Source organism: Eurypyga helias, unplaced genomic scaffold (assembly GCF_000690775.1).
Source record: "Eurypyga helias isolate BGI_N326 unplaced genomic scaffold, ASM69077v1 scaffold31427, whole genome shotgun sequence".
Lineage (NCBI taxonomy): Eukaryota > Metazoa > Chordata > Aves > Eurypygiformes > Eurypygidae > Eurypyga > Eurypyga helias.
In genome coordinates this window covers 1-18,421 of record NW_010260325.1, presented here as the reverse complement: position 1 = coordinate 18,421, position 18,421 = coordinate 1, and the positions used below count along the sequence as shown (strand labels likewise).

The following is an 18,421-nucleotide window of genomic DNA, read 5'->3' as shown; positions in this document are numbered from 1 at the left end:
TGTCCCTGCCCATGGCAGGGGGTTGGAACTAGATGACCTTTATGGTCCCTTCCAACCAAACCAGTCTGTGATTCTATGGTCATCAATTTTCTTGAAGGAGGAGGATTTTCCTCTTGAAAACAAGCATCTTTGAGGCTACTGTTCCCTAACAAGGCAGTAGGCTGAAGGAGAGATCAGTCTGAACTAGGTATTGGAAAATCTGGCTCCGTGGGACAAACGTGGAAGCCTGTCAGTGGACGTGGTTGCTAGTGGCCTAGTTGAAGTGAGGGAGGATATGCTCTAGGAACAACATGGTATTGAGCAATGGGAATAAAGAGTGGTTGTTGCACTTGGTGAGAAGGTGTTTGTTTCGACAGTGTTCAGAGCATTCATATCTAGAAGGATGCTTTGCTGCCTTTGGCGGGCCATTCCCCTGCCTTCCATAATCTTTTCAAGCAAGGCTTCGCTAATTAGTATGTGTTTTACTCCTAGATTCCCACTGCTGAGAGACACTTTGAAGTACTTCTTTCTCTTCTGAGGCAATTGTACTCCCCTCCCCACTTTGCACAATTATCTCTGATCCAAGTTGTACTGTTCATTTCTACTACCCACATCCATCACTACTCCAGACTTTTTGATCTGTGTATCGCTGTCACCTGGGCTGCTGTTACCAACCCCTCCGCACAGTGTTGTTGTTGTTACTCTGCTGGCCCTACCAGCAAGTGTTCAGAACGGAAGCGTTGGTTGTTGTAGTGGGAGGTGTGATCGACAGGGCCCTAGGAAGTAATGGGATCTTGCATTTTGGTATTTGAGATTCTAGACCTGGTTTTTATGGTGTGAATTGTTGTTTTTTATACTGTGAATTGTTGGCCTGTTACGTTCAGTTGTGCTTTTCCTTGCCTAGGACAAGATTTCGATACCCCTTTCTAAAAGATGATACCCTAGTACTGACTGCAATCAGTCGGTGGCAACCACAGTGATGCTCTTCCAAATTCTCCTGGGTCAGGACTTGAGTTGCAGAGCTGACCATGGTTTTCCTTGTTCTGTTTTGCACAGGTGCTCTGAAGCATGGGATGCTGGGAGGTGCCATGCAGCTCACCTTCAGGAAGATGGCTTTTGACTATTATCCTTTCCACAGGGCAGGTAGGCGAGTGTGTTGTCTCCCAGCTTGAGAAGGGGGATACAGCAGAATTGGAAGCAGTGCTTTATGGTTTCAGACAGGACTGGAAGAAAGGCTACGCCAAGAGCTTGGGACTTCAATCCCCAGGGCAGGGTTAATCTGATTTACCTGGCGGTGGATGACTGACCGGTTGCCGGCAGGACGGACTGTAAAGAGAGGAATAAGTTGCTGTCAGTTGTAAAGATGCAAGTTGAGACTTTGGATTCCTTTTCAATTGCTTAAACTCTGGATTTGGTTCTTACATGTGCCTAATCAATTTGGAAGGGTTATAGGATGTAGCCCAGGAGAAAAATATGTTTGTGGTTAACTGAAAAATCAAGGAAAAGTGCCCTTGGCATCCTTCCCAGCACTTGAATTTGGAACACCTGCTGGTTGGACCAGCTCTGTTGTGTGAAAGCCTGCACTTGTTTCACGAGCAGCGCGCTTAGTGTGCTGCATACTGTGGATTCCAGATGCTGTACCAATAAAGAGGAATGCTGTACAGATCTGCATACATTCTGGGGACGCAGGAGGGTTGTGTGTATCCATTTACCTCATTTTTAAAGCCAGGATGTTTGTTTTCATGCAGGAGATGCCTGCAAGCATTGGGTGAGGTACAGTGAAGCAATGGAAACACGGGGACAGTGGGCAAAGAAGTTGGTCAGTGAATTTCAAGGCAAGATTGAGAAGCTTTATGAAGAAATGGACCCTGCGTTTGCCAGGACTCCACTCTCCCCCTTCAAAAGGAAACCAGGTAATGGTATTTCATAAAACCCTTAGTAAAGCAGGAGATGGTAACAATTTGCTCCACCCAGCAGTATCTCTAGGTACCTCTCTCCTATTTAGCAGGCTGATTGGTTGGTGCAGAAATCCATAGTATGCTAAAAATCATAAATATAATGGCAAAGGAAAGTGGCTATCATACTGGGATAACACTGCAGCAAGACTGCAATGATCTCTTTCCTTTCTTATTTACTGGGTTCCTCCGTGAGTGAGTATAGAAATGCTTAAAAGCCTGGCTGAAGAATGTGTTCTCTTGCTGCAGAGCACACTCATCCTTCAGTGTTCTTCATTCAAAAGTCCTAAGGTTTCTTTTCCTGCCTAGCTGTGCTCATGTGTTCCTAATTTTGGGGGTGCTGTAAGCACATGCGTGTTGGTATTGATGGTGATGTTCACTGCAAAGGAGATGAGTAAAACCCTGCTGGTTCTGCTTTTCCGTCCCCACAGATCCTTCCTTGAGTCCTCAGAAAAGTCCCTTGGAGAAAGGCCGTGTACCTCCCACAAGTTTGCCACGACTCCGGCATCCTCCGTGGAACCGGCTTCGATCCAGCTGCGTGGTGGTTCGAGTGGATGACTTGGATGTTCACCAGGTAGGGGTGTGAGCAGTGTCTGGAGATGTGCATGTCATTTGAAAAAAAAAAAAAAGAAATTTAATGTGATATGATTGAAATAAATAATGCAAATCTCATGTCATCTAAGCCAATCAAAGCCTTGCCCAGAGAACCCAAATGCTGCTGTTATGTCGCATGTAAAACTGCTGATCGTTTTCATGTTCGGAGGAAATGGCATGCGTAGCCACGGAGTGTCTGCACTCTGTGTCTGTTCACATCTAAACTTGCATCAAGCGTTAGGCAGCACGGGGTAAAAGATTTGATGCATTTGAGAAGTTAGTGAGGATATGTTTTTTTGACAGAGGACGGATAAGCTTTCCCTCATGCTTTCTGACCCAGGACAGAAAGCGTCGCTAGACTGGGTCAGGCCCAACATCCATATACCCTGGAACTGTTGCAGGAGCATGACCAGTGCCAGATACTATAACGGACTGACCAACACGTCGTTAAGCTCGAAGGAAGCTGTGATAGACTTCTGTTTATTCACATCACCTAATTCTAACTGTAACGGCTGTTACTGGCAGTGACAGCAGATATAGAGAACTGAATTCCCTCCAAGGAGAAGAGTTGGCAATAGTAGCAGATAGAAGAAGTTTTATTTTTACTTGAAAGCAGAGTATGTTTGATGTGTAAATGAGAGAGATGGAATACGGGAGACCGCAGGGTTACTGGGACACTTCTGTTTTGCCAAACCTGAGTTCTGCACAAGTGCTTACCCTTGTGTTTTCAGGTTTCTACGGCTGGTCAGCAAAGTAAGAAACCTTCCACTTTGCTTTCATGTAGTAGAAAATTCTTCAAGCTTCCTGATCAGGTCTCTGCAATCCATATTGAATTCACAGAGTATTACTTCCCAGACAATCAGGACTTTCCAGGTAATACACCAAGGTTAGCACCTTCTTTCATAAGTTTCTTAAAGCATCAGCCACCTCCTGAGTGTTTAGGTGTGTCAACCCTGTTGCATATTCTCTGGGTGTCTATTTTTGTTTAGTTTTCTGATGTTTGCCTTTCTAGGTACTCGGGGTTTTTTTGCCTGGGGGGAGGTGGGATAGATTTTGCCTGGTGCAAAACGTGGAGGCAAAGTTGTGCTTCCAAAATAACGTATCCAGGAGCTGCTGTGCCTGCCCGACTCTTGGGTTTCTCCCTTAGTGATCAGCACTGGAGTAGGACTGTTGGGTGCTCTGCACCCGATAGTGTCAGACCTGGAGCACCTTGTTTCTCGGGGGCACCACAGCTGCTCCCTTTCATCAGGAGATCTGCCTTGCAGTGGGTGTTGGGGCCCTCTGCAGACCACTTGAAGTGCCTTTTCTGCTGTTGTTAATCCGTCTTGGTTCTGTTTCTTCTAGTTCCATGCCCAAACCTGTACGTACAGCTGAATGGCCTGATGCTTACCCTGGATACGGCAAGCGTGCTCTGGATAAACCTCTTCTGTCTGGATCTTTATCGCAGCTTGGAGCAGTTCAAAGCCATCTACAAGCTGGAGGACTCAGGCAAGCGTGATGAGCATTTTGACGTTCGACTGGATGGCTTCCGGCTGAAGGTACCGTTCCTTTCCTTTCTTCCCCAGCCTCCAGTGTTTGCTCCCTCCCTGTCGTGGAAGGAACATGAGACCAGGACATAGCTGGAGTCCAGACTGAGAAAACAGAACCTCCGCCTTCCTCTGCCTTTCTTCTGTCTGACACCTTTGTGTTGGTTTTGATTTGATCTGTGGGCAGTAAAACAGGTGCTTGAGCTGTAGTCCAGAACAGGCGGCAAGTCAGTGTTTAGGACAACAGTTTAAAGGAGAAATTGATGGTTGAAGTAGACAGAAGTTGTTTTCTGGCCCTTGGAAACCCTTTTGACACTCGTACCGTTCCCAGTGAGCCTGTGTCTGCTGCATCGACGTCCTGTGGTGTTGGTCATTGGCTGCCCTTGTTAGCAGTCGTGTGAGGAGGCTTGAAGTCCTGACAGAACAGTAAGTCCTTGCAGGGAAGGATCAAAGTGAATGTTGTAAGCTAAGCTGCTGCATAAGCCATGGATAGTAGAAGAACATGAAATTAAACTCAATTTCAATTCCCTCATGTCCAATTCCTCTTCCCTCATTTGTAAATTTTTCACAAAGGGATAAACTGAGTGTCTAGTCCAGCTCTTGGGATTTTAGTAGAGACCAAGACTTCTTGATTGTTCGTGCATTCCACAGCTGACCTTCCATGTAAATGGCCGGGATAAGCGTCTCTTAAATTCCCTTTGCACTGCTTTACTTGTCTTTCTCCTCTGTGTAGCTTAACATCCCGGTGGAGAAGAAAGTCACTGATCATCAAGATCGTCCGCAGGCACTCTGCGTTTGCACGTCGGAGATGACTGCCACCAACACCCGCCATGCTCCCTTCTGCAGCTGCCAGGACCTCCAGAGCCTCTTCCGGGAATTTGCCAGTTCAGAATTCTTCCACTCCAGCTACACGAAGTTCCCAAGGTCTCAGGACAATTTCAGCCTCCTCCACACCCTTTTCTTGCGCCATGCCTATGAGGTGGACGATAGGCCTCAGAAGCATCCAGGCTTTCCCCGGCTGCTGCACAAAACCTCTGCCTCTGAAGATCTGTGGTCTATGAATTTCACTGAGCTTTCCCTGGACTTTGAGGGGGCTGAAAGCTCAAAGGGCAGAGCCCTTAGCTTTATTGACCCTTTTCCCCTTTCCATTTGGGCCTGCCTTCCCAGGAGATGGGGCCACGCTCAGATATCTAAACGGCAGGAATTGGCTGCCTCTGAGTTGAAAATCAAGCCTTCTGCCAGCTTCAGCAATCACTCCAAGAATGAGAACCTTTCCAGAGAACATGGGGTTTGTCAGAGATCCAAGACTGACCAGGATCTGAAGAACATCTACAAGGTCCCAGAGACAATGGATGTCTTGGGAGAATCTGAGTGTGAAACTGATGGTGGAGCAGACGATAAAGAGCTGGAAACCTCTGCTGATATCCACATGCTCGTGTCCTCACCTGTTCACGTCAAAGTTCGGCTCAACCACTACCAATACTTGGTGCTGCTCAGGATGAAGGAAGTTCTGCAAACTCTACAGGAGCAGCTGGCCCGAGATACCCAGGACGTAACCGGGTCTCCTTTGGATCCCATGTCTGCTTGTGTAGGAGTTATGTTCCACAGCGCCGAAGTGGCCCTACTCATGAACCCTGCACCGGGCTCTGTCTTGGAGCCCAGATCCCTTGACTCGGACACAACAAGCCTGATCGAGTCTGAGCTCTCGCCTTCAGACAGCAAGGAGGGGCTGCGGGCTGACGAGAAGGAGCCCAGATCAGAGACGAGTTCGGAGAAGGGAGTGTGCAGTACATCAGAGGTCCCGGAGGACAGTCAGGTGGAGAATACAGGTGCTGGTGTAACCAGCCTGTCCCCGGAGAGACTCCCGCGATCCGCAAGTGACGGAGCGCTAAGTACAGCTCCGCTTAGTAAGAACGCAGAGAAAGAGAAAGGTTTGATAGAGGAAGCGCATGAAGCTGTGGAAGCACTGGCTGCAGAAAGACCAGCAGAGACCAGCAGCCAGCCTCAGAGCCCTCCTGCCCTCCCCTCTAGCCCAACCTCGGACACGCAGCCCGTGGGGAGAGCAAACCTCACGCTCAATGGCCAGGCAGAACTCATCCCTTTGAAGAACATAGAGGTGGAGCTGTCTAGCGCGCTGCATATCACGAAGGATGCCACGAAGGAAGCGCTGCACGTGACTATGGACCTCACCAAAGAAGCCATGTCCCTAACAAAAGATGCTCTGAGCCTGAGCCGGGAGAAGATGACCTCCACCATGCAGAAAATGCTCTCTCTCCCGCCAGCCAAGTGAGTGGGCCGTCCTCCGCTGGGACGGGGGCGGGTGTAGGCCGGCTGCTCCCTTTCCATATCACTTGGATTGGAGATAGATTAGATCTTCATCTCCTGGGAGTGGTCTAAGTGCACTAAAGCCTGACTTGCAGATGGTTCAGAGTCTGGCCCAATAACTGTATAATCTAGAGCCTAAAGCCTTTCTCACTTTTTCTTTCGGTAGGGATTCTGTGCCCAAAGCAGAAGAGGGAGCAGTGACTCCGGGCGGGGGTGGCAGCAGCCGAATGCGTTTCTTCTCCATGAGGAGGACCGCATCCCAGCACTCCTTTGACACCACGTCCGTGGACGGGAGCGGCCCTGAGGATGGGCTGTCTGTGGACAGCGACGGCAGTGATGGTTTTGTGATGCTCACGGACTCTGGTAACGAGCCCTCGGCTTTATCCTCTCCTCCGCTCTTGCTTCGCATCCGTGAACAGTTTTCTGTCCTGGGTGACTGGGTCATGCTGTGTTTGTGTGGGATGGCTTGTGCCACTCCTTTTTGCAGGTCATGAGTCTACTTTTTCTAGAAGTTTCTCTTCTTTCTAGGCTCTTTCTACTTTTATAGGTGCTTTTTCTTTGAGATGAGGAGCATAAATGGGTGGGGAGGGTGAGCCCTGCACGTAACTACGATGTCCTAGGGCATGTGGCCATACTAGAACAAGGACCGTAGATGTGTACAGGTGGGTGGAAGGGTTTAGTAAGGGCTGGTTGGAAATAGGGCGCGCTGAATGTTTTAGTGGACACCTTCCACTTTGGCTCTGTATCCCATAAATTCATCTGACGAGCGGGACAGAGTTCCCTAGGGGATGGTATAGGCTGCTAGACCATGAGGTTCAGGCAGATACTGAGAGCAGGAATTCTTAAAACCAGAAAAAGAAACAGAATTGAGTGGTGGTGTTATTTCCTTTTCAGAACCCAGCCTGGACCCTCTTCCCTCAGGGCATCTTCCTCAGGTCCACAGTGACACAGGCAGCAGAACAAGCCTGATGGCAGAGGACGAGGGTGGAGCGTCTCCCGAAATAAACAGCTCGACTTCACCGAGTGAAGACGTCAGCCTTCAGCCGGTCAGAGTCCTGTTCCCCCTCACTTCAGCACTGTCTCTGAGCGAATCTGGAAGCGAACCGTGCGGCGGCGGGTTAATAAGTGAGCGTGTCGCTCCCTGTTTCAGGTGTCTGTCCTCGTCTTGAAGATGAATGAGGTGAACTGCGGAATAGAGGCACGAGGGGATGATTTGTCGGTTGCTTTGCAAGTAATGACCGTGGTTCCAGAGCAACTGAACAACATCGGGATGTGGCAGTACCTGCGTGGCTATCTGGGTAAGACACTGGCTCTTGGAGTCTGCTGCTTGTAGAGCTGCGCTCTTGCAACTGCCTTTTGTCCTAGCCACCCTCAGGGAATATTCCGTTTTCAGTGGTACTTCAGTGTTAATGTTTAGCCTGTTTAGGACTGAATATGGCTCCTGCGTGACTGAATGTGTGAATGGTAAGAATCTGGGTGTCAGTGGTTCAGATCTGGTATGGGAAAGATGTTTCCAAAGTGCCCACGCAGCCAAGTGCTGTGGTGCCTAGTAATCATCGGGGGGGATTTTTTTAATTGCTTGAAATGAATTGGAATGAGTAAAGCTATCTAGGGAAACCCTGAAGTTATTCCTGCCTGGACAGCAATGCTTCTGGGCCAGGGTACTTCCCCAGGACTGAATTGGAATTAAAAAAAACCCCACACAACTGAAAAAAACCCACAAAACCAAACCAAAACTCCCTAAAACCACCCCAAAACACCCAAACCGAAAGCAACTACAACCCAAAAACCTCAAGTGAAAGCACGGACAGTTCCTGGGCGGCCGATGCTTCCCTGGAGCAGTGCTGCCTGTGGCCGCGGGAGGGCAAAGTGGATTACGGGCGGCAGCGGTGGTGTTGGGGGCGGTGGAAAGGCTGATCCGCTCTGGGGAGCAGAGTGGTGAGCGACTTGGGTCACCTCATGTATGTGCAAAACGAAGGCTAGTTTTAAAGTGTGCTGAGATGATGAGAGAGGGGGATGCGTCTGGGGGCTGAAACTGTCCTGGTGTTAATTTCTGTGACGTGGAGTCAGTTGTTTGAAACCTGAGCTCGTTTCATGTGAAGGATGACTTGAGGCTGCTGTCGGCTAGTTTTAAAGTGTGCTGAGATGGTGAGAGAGGGGGGTGCGTCTGGGGGCTGAAACCGTCCAGTTTCCGTGATGTGGAGTCAGTCGTTTGAAACCTGGGCTCGTTTCATGTGACTTGAGGCTGCTGTTGTCGTGGACCTCACCCCTCTCTGCATCTGGACAGTAAACAGGTGTCTTCTCAAGATACCCCACAAATGCTTTTTCAGGATGTGTATTCTGAGTTTATAGTACCGATGCCGTCTTCTGCAGTGAGATCTTTCTCCTGTAGCTCTAGGCGACCCAGGTATAGAGAAGCCTTCGGTCCCTGAAGCTGCCAAGACCCAGCCAGAGGTGTGCTTGCGACTGGAAGTGGGACCCGATGCTGCTGTGCGCTCGCCACTCGCTGTTCAGAACGGCTTCCTTCATATGCTGGTCCGCAGCTACGCAGCAGAGTTCTGCATGTCCTTCCTTACCAACCTTGGCCCCTTTCTTGAGGACGAAATAATTCCAGAGGTGATCCCCATGGAGATAGAAGTTGTGGATACCAAAATCACATTGAAGGTGAGTGTATGGGGAACCAGAGAGATTCCCCCGCTGGATGGTAGTGCTCGCTTGCAAGATTTGGCTTGGGAAAGGATGCTGTGGGACTGCTGTGGGCCTCTGTAGAGGTCTTTTTTTCCTGATACTGTTTTGTTTTGCTCCTAAAACTGCCTTAGGGATGAAGGAGCCGTGCAGTGGAATTGCTGAGTGATCAGAGTGTGGAGAAATGGGAGCCTGACATTCAGATTCTCTCCCCAGCTTTGTTGATGATGTGTTTTGCAGACTCGAGGGAAAGAATTACATACTACTTCTCCAAGTGCTTGTGTGAAATGGGAAATATTTGACCGTTTCTGTAAGCATTTAGAGAATTACCGATGAAGATCACTGTGTAAGAGCTGGTTGATGTTTAGAGGGTGGCACTGACAGGAGCTCTTGACTGACTGTTTGTGAAAGCAGTGCTTTGGCTCTGCTGAGAAGCAGGAGCTAGTGTTGCTGCACAGCACTGCTGAAAATCTCCAGGCTAAGGGATATTGGCTTTTTTTTTTTTTTTTTGCTAAAAAATACAGGCCAGAGGTTTGAATTGGGAATTTGTAGGACAGCTGTGAGCACAGCCTTCAGGGAGATGGTCTAAGCCTCTCCTCAACCTCTGCTATGGATGTGACAGAACTTGGGTCTGATCTGTGGGAATGCTTTCGACACAGATTAAAACTCTGGTGCAGCCTTGTATGTAAAGCCAGGCTTTTCCTTGTGGTGGGTGACCTTGGTGAGCGCTGGCGGTGCTGCCCATCAGTAACGCAACTCCTCTGAAGGCTGGGGGCGAGGGGAATCCTTTGCAGAGTTGCCAGAGCTCTCACAGCAGTTCATCTCTTCTCTGCTTTGTTTTTTTTCCAGGATGACAGCCCCCGGGTATATCCCACCTCCCCTGGCCCTGTTCCCATCACCTTGGCAGTAGATCACGTTATTGTGAAGCGCAAAGACGATGGGGTTTTCTATTTAACAGGTCAGCAGCATTGGGAAACTTAAATTTATGCTCTCCCAGCACTCCCCAGGCTGTGCTGAAGGTAGAGTGCTCTGCTCTGCCTGGTGCTGGAGGAGACTGGAACTGGAATGTGATGGTGGTTGCTGGAAAGGATGGGATCTGGAGTGTGAACAGTCCCTGCTTCTGCCTCCAGTGCAAGCACCCAGGTCCTCCGGCTGCTCTGCAGCGTTAATCTCTGGATGTATGCGTTCCTGCCGCTCAGTTCTTGCTGCCTTTGTTGTTCTGACAGCAAGTTTGATACCTCAGGCATTAGGTTAATACCTTAGACAATGAACTGGCAGTCTGAATTTGTGCCTGATGTTTCCTTGAGCTGATATAGTCAGGGTAGATTACTGCTTCTTCCCTTGCTTTACTGTATTTACTTTAAAATAGGAATGAGATTTTTTTTTTCCTGTTTAGGTTTTTGGGTTTTCTTTTTTTAAAGTTATTCTTTTTTGTCCTGAGAACCCTGTTGTATAAATGTCCACACCTGAATGTTTTCTGTGCTGCTTTCCAGCTCTGCAAGGGGAGGGCTCACCGAAACAGGAAAAACCTGTGTCAGTTCTTCAGGAACAGAAGGCCCCAGCTGAGTGTGTCTGGGCAGCCCCAGGAGCAGGAACACGTGGACTGCAGGTGAGTCACTGCTGCTGGTTGCTGTCTGGACAGCTAGAGAGCTGGCAGCAGGCTGGAAAATCAGTCTTTTGTCTTCACATGTTTAGTTACGGGTAGGTGTGGTGTGTTGCAGATAGGGAGTGCACACAAAAGCAGCCTGTGCCTCCTTTTGCAGGCCTTCTGAGAAGTAAGGATACCTTGCCCTTTATTAACTGTCTTACTCCCTTCCAGAAATCTGTTTTTCTGAGTGGCTCCATCTTCCCACTGTGCCTGGGTCTTTGTTAGAAAAACAGGAATCAGGAGGTTCCCACAAAGATGTTTTGTCAGAGTAAAGTCTTACAGCCAGGGAGTTTCAGGCTTCCAAGTTTCTACTGTTTAGTTTGAACCGTCATTCCACTTTGCTCCATAAACCTGCATGCCAGTAACTGGTTTATTTTTAAATACGCAGTGTTCCAAACAGGAAGTGTAAGTAGGATGCCAGGTCTACTTGGTAAATTGATCACTTGCTATGAAAAAATACATATTATGAGAGCCATGTGGCTGACTAGATACACAGCTGGAACTGTGGATTCTGTTCATTAGCTGGTGACACATTATTTCTCACCTGTCTCTTCCATTTAGTGCCGAGACTTTCCCTGTTCATGGCATCTTGTGAAACGAGGCCCTGGCCAGAACCGGAGGACACAAGTGCCACAGTAGCTCAGCTTTGGTTGGGTTTCTGTTACTTAATTTAATGGGAACAAATGCAAAGGCAAATTCTAGAGTAAATATATTTCTGGGAGTCCAAGAAAAAAACTGCCACGAAGCTGCAGTGGGATCGCCCTGGCAGCATTTGAGGACAGAATTAACTTTGTTCATGGAGACAAGGAATGGGAATGCCAGGCATCTGCTTGTTCCAGCTGTCATCTTAATTTTAACAAATCTTTAGAGGCATGTTAGAACCCCCTAGAAAAGAGTAATGCAGATCAGAGCCCCGTTGTTTTTTCCTGCTTCCTTGTGGAGTTATCTTCAGCCAGAATCAGCTAGCTGCTTTGCAGGAAAAAAATCCACTGCCAGTCCTGTTCCTACGCCTAGAAATGTGAAGGGAAGTCTTGGGAGAAAACAGTCGTTCACCAGCCATCACTGGCAGCCTGAGCCGACTGTAGTGACAGGTAGGGAAGCCAGCAGGCTGGGGCTGGCAGGTATTTCTGCAGCTCAAACTGGGTCACACTGTCGGTGAGCTTTGTGTGTCATTGTAATTCCTCTCAGAAGCTCCCCTTTTGCTTTTCTTCCTTAAGCAGATCAGTGCAGTCAGATCTACCCTGCTGCTTACCTTTGGGAACTCCTGGTTTGTTTTTTCTGTCTCTTGTAGTTAAAGGAACTGCCAGAGTTGCAAAGAGAGCTTCAGACGGTGAAAATAGCCCTTGCAGAGGCCAACATGGACAAGGCTCGCCTTCTGCAGGAAATTAGGAAATACAATCCCCTCTTCCAGCTCTGACAGTGAGGACGCAGGCTGCAGCCGCTCAGGGGGAGCGGAGACCACCACCAGCACTAAGGCGGCTCGTTCGATTCTATTGCTGCTAAACGGGTCAACCTCCTGGAGACTGATCACCTCCGAGAATGGAAACCAACCGTGACTGCAAAGCACACTTCACAGGGGCAGAGAGGAAGGGCGGGCCTGGCTGAGCAACAGGGAAGGAGCTAAAGGAATGATGTTTGCAGCCACTTTTCTCTGTCCTGGCAGTGTCTGGTGCTGCTGCCTCTGTCGCTGAGCCAGGGCAGCGGTCAGCCTACAAACAAGGTCAGAACTCGGGGGGCTCGCCCCATGTCTCTTCACCCATGAGGGGTAGTGAGAGCGTGCGTTCAGCCTTCGCCTTCCATGGCAACGTCTAGAGATGGGCCTGTTGGGGTTCTGCTGCTTTAGGCTTCCTCGCTGGGTTCTTGCCCCATCCTGCACGTTGGGGAGCGCAGTTACTTCCCTGCGTCATGGAGCGACGGAGGTTAGGTACGGCAGAAAACTGCCCAGCGCTCTGCGCTGAAAGCGTGTGCGCCGTCACGGAAAACAAACATAGGAGGTGGGTGGGTGTGGGAGACGCAGAAAGGATTTCCCCCTCTGGGGTAAGGGGGCTACAGCTCACTAATTCCTCAAGAACAGCATCAGGACACAAAAGAAATTCCTTCAGATTTCTTTTTTCACCAGAAATTGGTTGGGTCGAGACAGAATTGGTAGCACATTAGACTTGGTCGGTTTGTTCTCACTTAATCCCACAATGTTTGGCTGTATCGATGCAGAAACACCAAGGAATGGATTTATTTCATTACAAAGCACTGCTTAAATTTAATATTACTGTCAAAGAACAGGGGTGAAGGAGGTCGATTAAGGCACGAAATGAGACGACCTGTGCGTTTCTTTGGGATGCATGCTTCCCTCAAAGCCCACTGTATGCCAGACCCACCGGTGGAGAGGGAGAGCAGTGCTGGCCGCCTAAGGAAATAGCTGTCTGCCTTCCAACACGGTCGTGTATTTTTATGAGCGCTGAGCTCATGCTGGGACTTAAATCGGGGCTGTTGGTCAGTGGGTCAGGAGTGCTGAGCAGGGTGGAGGCTGACACTGTTGGCTGCTCACTGTGGGGTGGAGATGAGCTGCTGGGGTGAGCGTGGTTTTTATCCTCACCTTTCCTGGAGCCGCTTCCCTGAAGAGGAAGAAGTCTCTGTGGCCAGTGACTGCCTCAATTTATACAGAAATAACCTCTAAAAGCGTGGAGGGGATAAGAGACAACCCCAGTGAGATACAAAGGAAACAGTTTAAGAAGAGAAAAAAGGAAGTGGCGTTAATGAACTGCAGGAATCAGACCCACTGGTAGGGGGTTCTGGGCTCTCCCAGCGCACGCCATCCGCGCTGTGTGGGGCAGCTGGGAAGGGGGAAGCTGTTCCAGGGCAGAATTTGCTCTGTGTCACGATACAGAAGGGTGTGACCTGCAGCCCGTCGCGTTCCGGAGGAACGCCTGTTCCCTCCCGTTACACACAGCATCTCTGTGCCCAGAGTTTGTTGGAGTTTTATTTCAAACTTTGATTTGGATTTTTCCAGAGGTGTTTTGGGTCTGTGTAAACCCCCCCGTGTACACCCAGGCTTCTTAGTGCATGTGAGATGATCGGCACCCGCTAAGCACTTGGAGAAGGGACAGTAGGTGGGATTCCCCGGTATTGACCAGCTGAAAACTTCGCTTGTCTGTGATCATGACGTCACCCTCACTGTGGTTTTTAGCTGAACACACTCCCCAAAACTAACGGATTTTTCTCTGGAAGCGTTACTCCACTGACACTAGATTAGCAGACGTCGTACGAGATTTCAATCCTGCTCGCTGTGAAAGGAGCAGCCCCTGATTTACAAGCCCTGAAGAGGTGAGGCCTGGAAACTATGCAAAAGAAAGCAAGTAACTCGGGAGTTGTTTGGTTTTCCTACCATGCTCCTACGTAGTTGTCCCTCTGCCCCCTGACCAGGCACTCCGGGCATCATTTTAGTTCCTTAGCTCCAGGGGAAGCAACGCATTTACAGCGCTGGGCTAGCAGTGGAGGCACTTCTGTCTGTGGTTTGCGGAAAGCCGAGAGCAAATTCCTCGGGGCTGTTAGCTTTCACTTTGAAAAAAGAGGGTATGTGAGGGATGATGATTAAAACAACTCACCCTTCAGACCTTAATCCCGCGTTTGACTCCGTTAGACTGAAGGTAGCTCTGAGCAACATCCGTTGGCATTAGCCCTTGTGTGCTAGCTGTGAACAGCCTTGGGGCAGGCTCTGCAGCTGGAGCACGGCCTTTCTGCCAGGGTCTGACCGACCCGTGCTGCCAGCCGGCTGTGACAGCAAAGCCTGACCCTCCTCTGGAAACAGGCAGCCAGCGCGTGCATTGCGAGGGGGAGTGCTCACCCCCGGCAGCGGCACAGGAGCTGGGCTGTGGGAGGCTTCACGCTCACTGCCCACTCAGCCTGGGCTAGCACTCCTCTTTGCCTGCTCTGTTTTCTGCCAGTTGCTTTCCCTCCTCGTTCCTGTTGGACAGCCTGGCTGTTTTCTCTGGAGCACACTGCCCCGTCCCCTGCTCCGTGCAGCCTGCGGAGGGAGGGATTTGTGGTGCTGCCTGCGATGGGAGATGCTGGCGCAGCCTGTCAGGCCTGTTCTCCAGAGGAAAAGGCGCTTGAACTTTTTAAGCGTCAGCGAACGTTTCCTTCACCGATACTGCCTCCTGCACAGCAGAACTCGGAAGGAAAGCTGGGTCCCAAAATACAAGTTACCCTCTGTCGTAAAGAAGACCCTTGCTGCGAGCCGCTCTCTCAGCAGGAGGGGAGGGAGGCAACAGAGCATCCGTGTCTCTAGGCCGGCTGTGAAACAAACTCCCCTGTCAGGACCGTTACGAGCCACCCACAGCCCACCGAAGCCGAACCGTGCTTAGTCAAACCTTTGTGCTTGCTCCCTCTTCCTGCCTGAAGCCAGAGCTATAGGAATGCTTGCCTGAGGTGGAATGCAATGGTGTTCTTGCTTTCTATTCACTAATTGCTTGAAAATGGGAGGTTTCTTTCTTTTCTTTCACATTTTCATGACTCCACGTTTGAGTAGGTGGCCAGCTTGGGAAACGGGTAGGGTGCAGAGGGTTTGTTTCCTCAGCTGTGGTGCCTACTCACCGCGTCACTCAACTCCTTACCGCCCCCTCCCACGCCTGCAGACGGCGCAGGGCTGGGGTCAGGTTGTTTACAGCAAGTTTCTTGCTCCTGCAACTGAAGTCAACTGGTTTTGTTTAAGAATTAAAGCACTTCCATTGTTTCAAGTACCAGTAAAAAGCACTGTAAAACAAAATCCCTTTCCTCTGTACATGGCGTACGTGTGGGAGGACAAAGACTCCTCTCTCTCCACGGATGATTAGCAAAGTTTACTTTCCAGAGCCTTTTATGGAAGGACTCTTTGTTATGATGTGAGCCACCTTAATCCTTTGTGTAACTCCACTATGGTTACCCCAGGAAGAGCCCACGGCCTCAGCACCCTTCCCGCGTAGTTAGCAGCGGCGTGCTCCCGGGGGACTGCTGTATGTGCAGGTGGGTGATGCGCAGCCCGAACCGAAGGGGATTTTAAGCAGTATTGGAACTCTGTTGCAGTGTATTTCCACTCATGCATTTATTGGTTCTATGAACCGTAAAAAGAAATTAAACTTGTTAACCTCCTTCCACGCTCGCGCTTGGGTTTCTTCTCCTTCCCCCTCCGCACCGCAGTTTTCCAGGCAGTGCTAAAAGCGGGATTTAGGAAGAACAGCCCTGCGCTGACTTGGGAAGCGTCGGCTCTCCGCAGGCCTTCCCGTGCTAGGGAAACAACCCCGGCCTGAGGCGAGGTGAAGCCTCAGGAACGCGGCAGGGTTGGTTGGGACACACCAACCTGTGGCACTCCCTCTGCTCTGAGCCCCACGACTGCCATTCCACCACCGGCATTTCCCAACAAACCAAGAGTACGGTAACGAGTTTAATGTACAAAAAAAAAAAAAAAAGACGCTGCTGTGCACAGACACCGCTCCCATGGGGCCCAGGGGGTAAATACACCCAGGACCTCGAAGCTTCCCATCCCTCCACTGAAGCAGAGGAGCCCAAGGCTCCCAGTCGGGGATTTGGCTTCTCCGTAGCGCTCGGATGACCAGCCAGGCTCCAGCAGTGACGCGACAGCGGGAAACCTCCCTGCAGTTTCCACGCAACGCTCCTAAAGGAGCTTCCCTCTTGTAGCTCCGCAGGAACTGTTGTGAGGTTCACAACCGGAAGCTTGTTTTCAGTTCGCTCTTTCTGGCCGCTCTTGGGACGCTTCAGTGGAAGATGATCTTTTTGTATTTGGAGTTGGGGATCTGTCCTCGTGACTTCAGCCTCCTGACCGCCTCCCGCATGTGTTTGGGCTGCAGAGGCGGCAGCTCCCCCCACTTCTCACACACGTCCAGCGCTAAGCGACAAAACCAAAGAGCTCACGTGAGCCGGACGGCTCGGCGCAGCCCGTCTCCTGCTGCCTGAGCTTCAGCTTTAGAGGGAACGTCTCTGCTCAGGGCTTACAGGTCACCCTTTGTTAACACCCAAGAATGGAACTGCTTTGTGTGCTTCTCCCTGAAAGAGAAGTCACTCCACGGGGCACCGATACCAGAACAGACTGCTTTTCAAACCCCTCAGCTGCTCTGGAACATGCTGTCTGAGCCACACAAGAACTCAGAATCTTAAACCAGCCGCTTTAAAGCCACCGCTGGCTCGGGCGCTGTGTTTTGGGGTGGTTGTAGAGAGCAGTGATGGGAAGGTACAACCTACAGTGGACCTGGAGGCCAGTTTCTTCTCTATCCCTCACAGGATCATTCACACCTCCTGCCAAGGACACGAAGCAGTTAACAGCAGTGAAGCTGCTTATCCTGCAGGAGGCTAGAGCAGAGGTCAGCGGTCACCAACCTCTGCTGACCCGCAGCGACAGGATCAGAGGGGGCTCTGGGCAACGCCGTGCTGCGCCCCTCCCTCGGCTTAGCTCTTCACCATCGCCTGCTGCTGCTGGAAGGTCAGAGGGTCTCGTGGGACAGCAAGACAGGGAACCACAAAGGGTCTGGTCTTGTTCTGTGTCTTTCTGCTCTACTTTAAGCAGTGGATTTTACCATACTCAGGCCACTCACCTTCCTCCACCACCTCCCCAACAAAAACCTTGGAAATGCCCGACATGGCGATGACCACGTTCTGAGAGACAGAGGTGCCGGTGATGGACTGGATCAGCTGGATGAACAGAGAGGGACAGTCAGCTCAGCAAGGCACACACAGCAACAGTGAAACATTTTAACTCTTAATTAGCAGTTTGAGCTATCAGATATCAACCAAGGGCTACCGAAACGTGCAGAACAGCAGTAACTGATGGTTGGAATTGGGCCCTACAGCTTTGGGCACATGCTGGCCGTCAGGATTTTACCTCACCCAGCTGCAGCCCCTGTACCAGCAGTTCCCTCACCACCCCCCAGACCACCGTTTTAAGATAAGCACCAGTTTCAACTGCATAAGCCACAGGAGGGCACTGAGCTAGACCGTAACAGGATAAGCCGCCCCGAAGGACAATGGTTTCAGCCACAGGGGCGGAGACGCAGCTGGAGGGAGGAGCACCCGCAGCCCACGCACAGCACAGAGCCAGCTCGTGGCATGCAAGGCCCAGATAAAACTGCGGCCGGGCTCAGTAAGGCTCAGCCTGCTTGCCGCTCGGGCTTTGCAGCAAAGCATCGCTGAAGTCGTACCCGTTTGATGGCAGCTTTGGGGAAAGCAGACCGGCGGTACATCTCGTAACGGTTCAACTGTTCTTCGGAAAAGGAGGAGACCAGTATTCTGGAGGGGAGAGAATTCATCGTTTACAGCAAAAAATAAGAGTCTGAAGTTCTTCAGGCTGCTGCAACAGTCCTGCAAAGCCTTTCTACCACCCCCAGCCTGCAGTACAAAACAGCTTGGAAGAGAAAGGCAGTGCTAAGGTTCATATCACTGAGTGGCTGGGCCTGTTCGGGAGAGGAGGGATCAGGACAGAGCTCCCGATGCCGTTAACCACGGGCTCATAAACCCGCTGAAGGATTATTGCGGTTTCCAGCAGCAAACCCCACATGGTGTGCGGGCCCCCCCCCCAAACACCAGCCTCCCCAGGCGCTGCTGCCCGGCGCCCCGGCACTCACTGCATCTTCTGGATCTCGTCCTCGTCCACCTTGTGCTTCTTCTCCTTCCTCTCCTTCAGCTCCAGCTTCACCTTCTTGCCCGCGGACGGCTGCAGGCTGGCG

General features: G+C 50.6%; 2 protein-coding genes across 2 annotated transcripts in view; one reads left to right on the top strand and one right to left on the bottom strand.

Moving 5' to 3' along the window:
• UHRF1BP1 (UHRF1 binding protein 1) overlaps nt 1-12,129 on the top strand; it is a gene marked incomplete at its 5' end in the record, with an annotated part of 12,596 nt that extends 467 nt beyond the window's left edge. The window contains 13 exons of the mRNA XM_010155011.1: nt 1,036-1,122; nt 1,728-1,892; nt 2,366-2,508; nt 3,260-3,401; nt 3,873-4,066; nt 4,788-6,340; nt 6,546-6,742; nt 7,274-7,425; nt 7,530-7,677; nt 8,778-9,043; nt 9,914-10,022; nt 10,558-10,673; nt 12,004-12,129. Of these exons, the coding sequence (XP_010153313.1) occupies nt 1,036-1,122; nt 1,728-1,892; nt 2,366-2,508; nt 3,260-3,401; nt 3,873-4,066; nt 4,788-6,340; nt 6,546-6,742; nt 7,274-7,425; nt 7,530-7,677; nt 8,778-9,043; nt 9,914-10,022; nt 10,558-10,673; nt 12,004-12,129 (3,398 nt within the window). The remainder of the gene's footprint in view (nt 1-1,035; nt 1,123-1,727; nt 1,893-2,365; nt 2,509-3,259; nt 3,402-3,872; nt 4,067-4,787; nt 6,341-6,545; nt 6,743-7,273; nt 7,426-7,529; nt 7,678-8,777; nt 9,044-9,913; nt 10,023-10,557; nt 10,674-12,003) is intronic.
• Nucleotides 12,130-16,365: 4,236 nt separating this feature from the next.
• TAF11 (TAF11 RNA polymerase II, TATA box binding protein (TBP)-associated factor, 28kDa) lies at nt 16,366-18,411 on the bottom strand. Its single transcript, XM_010155010.1, has 4 exons — nt 18,320-18,411; nt 17,897-17,984; nt 17,294-17,390; nt 16,366-16,590 (listed from the first exon to the last, which is right to left on the bottom strand). The coding sequence occupies exons 1-4, from the start codon at nt 18,322-18,324 to the stop codon at nt 16,460-16,462; spliced, it is 321 nt and encodes a 106-aa protein (XP_010153312.1). The 5' UTR covers nt 18,325-18,411; the 3' UTR covers nt 16,366-16,459.
• Nucleotides 18,412-18,421: the final 10 nt, after the last annotated feature.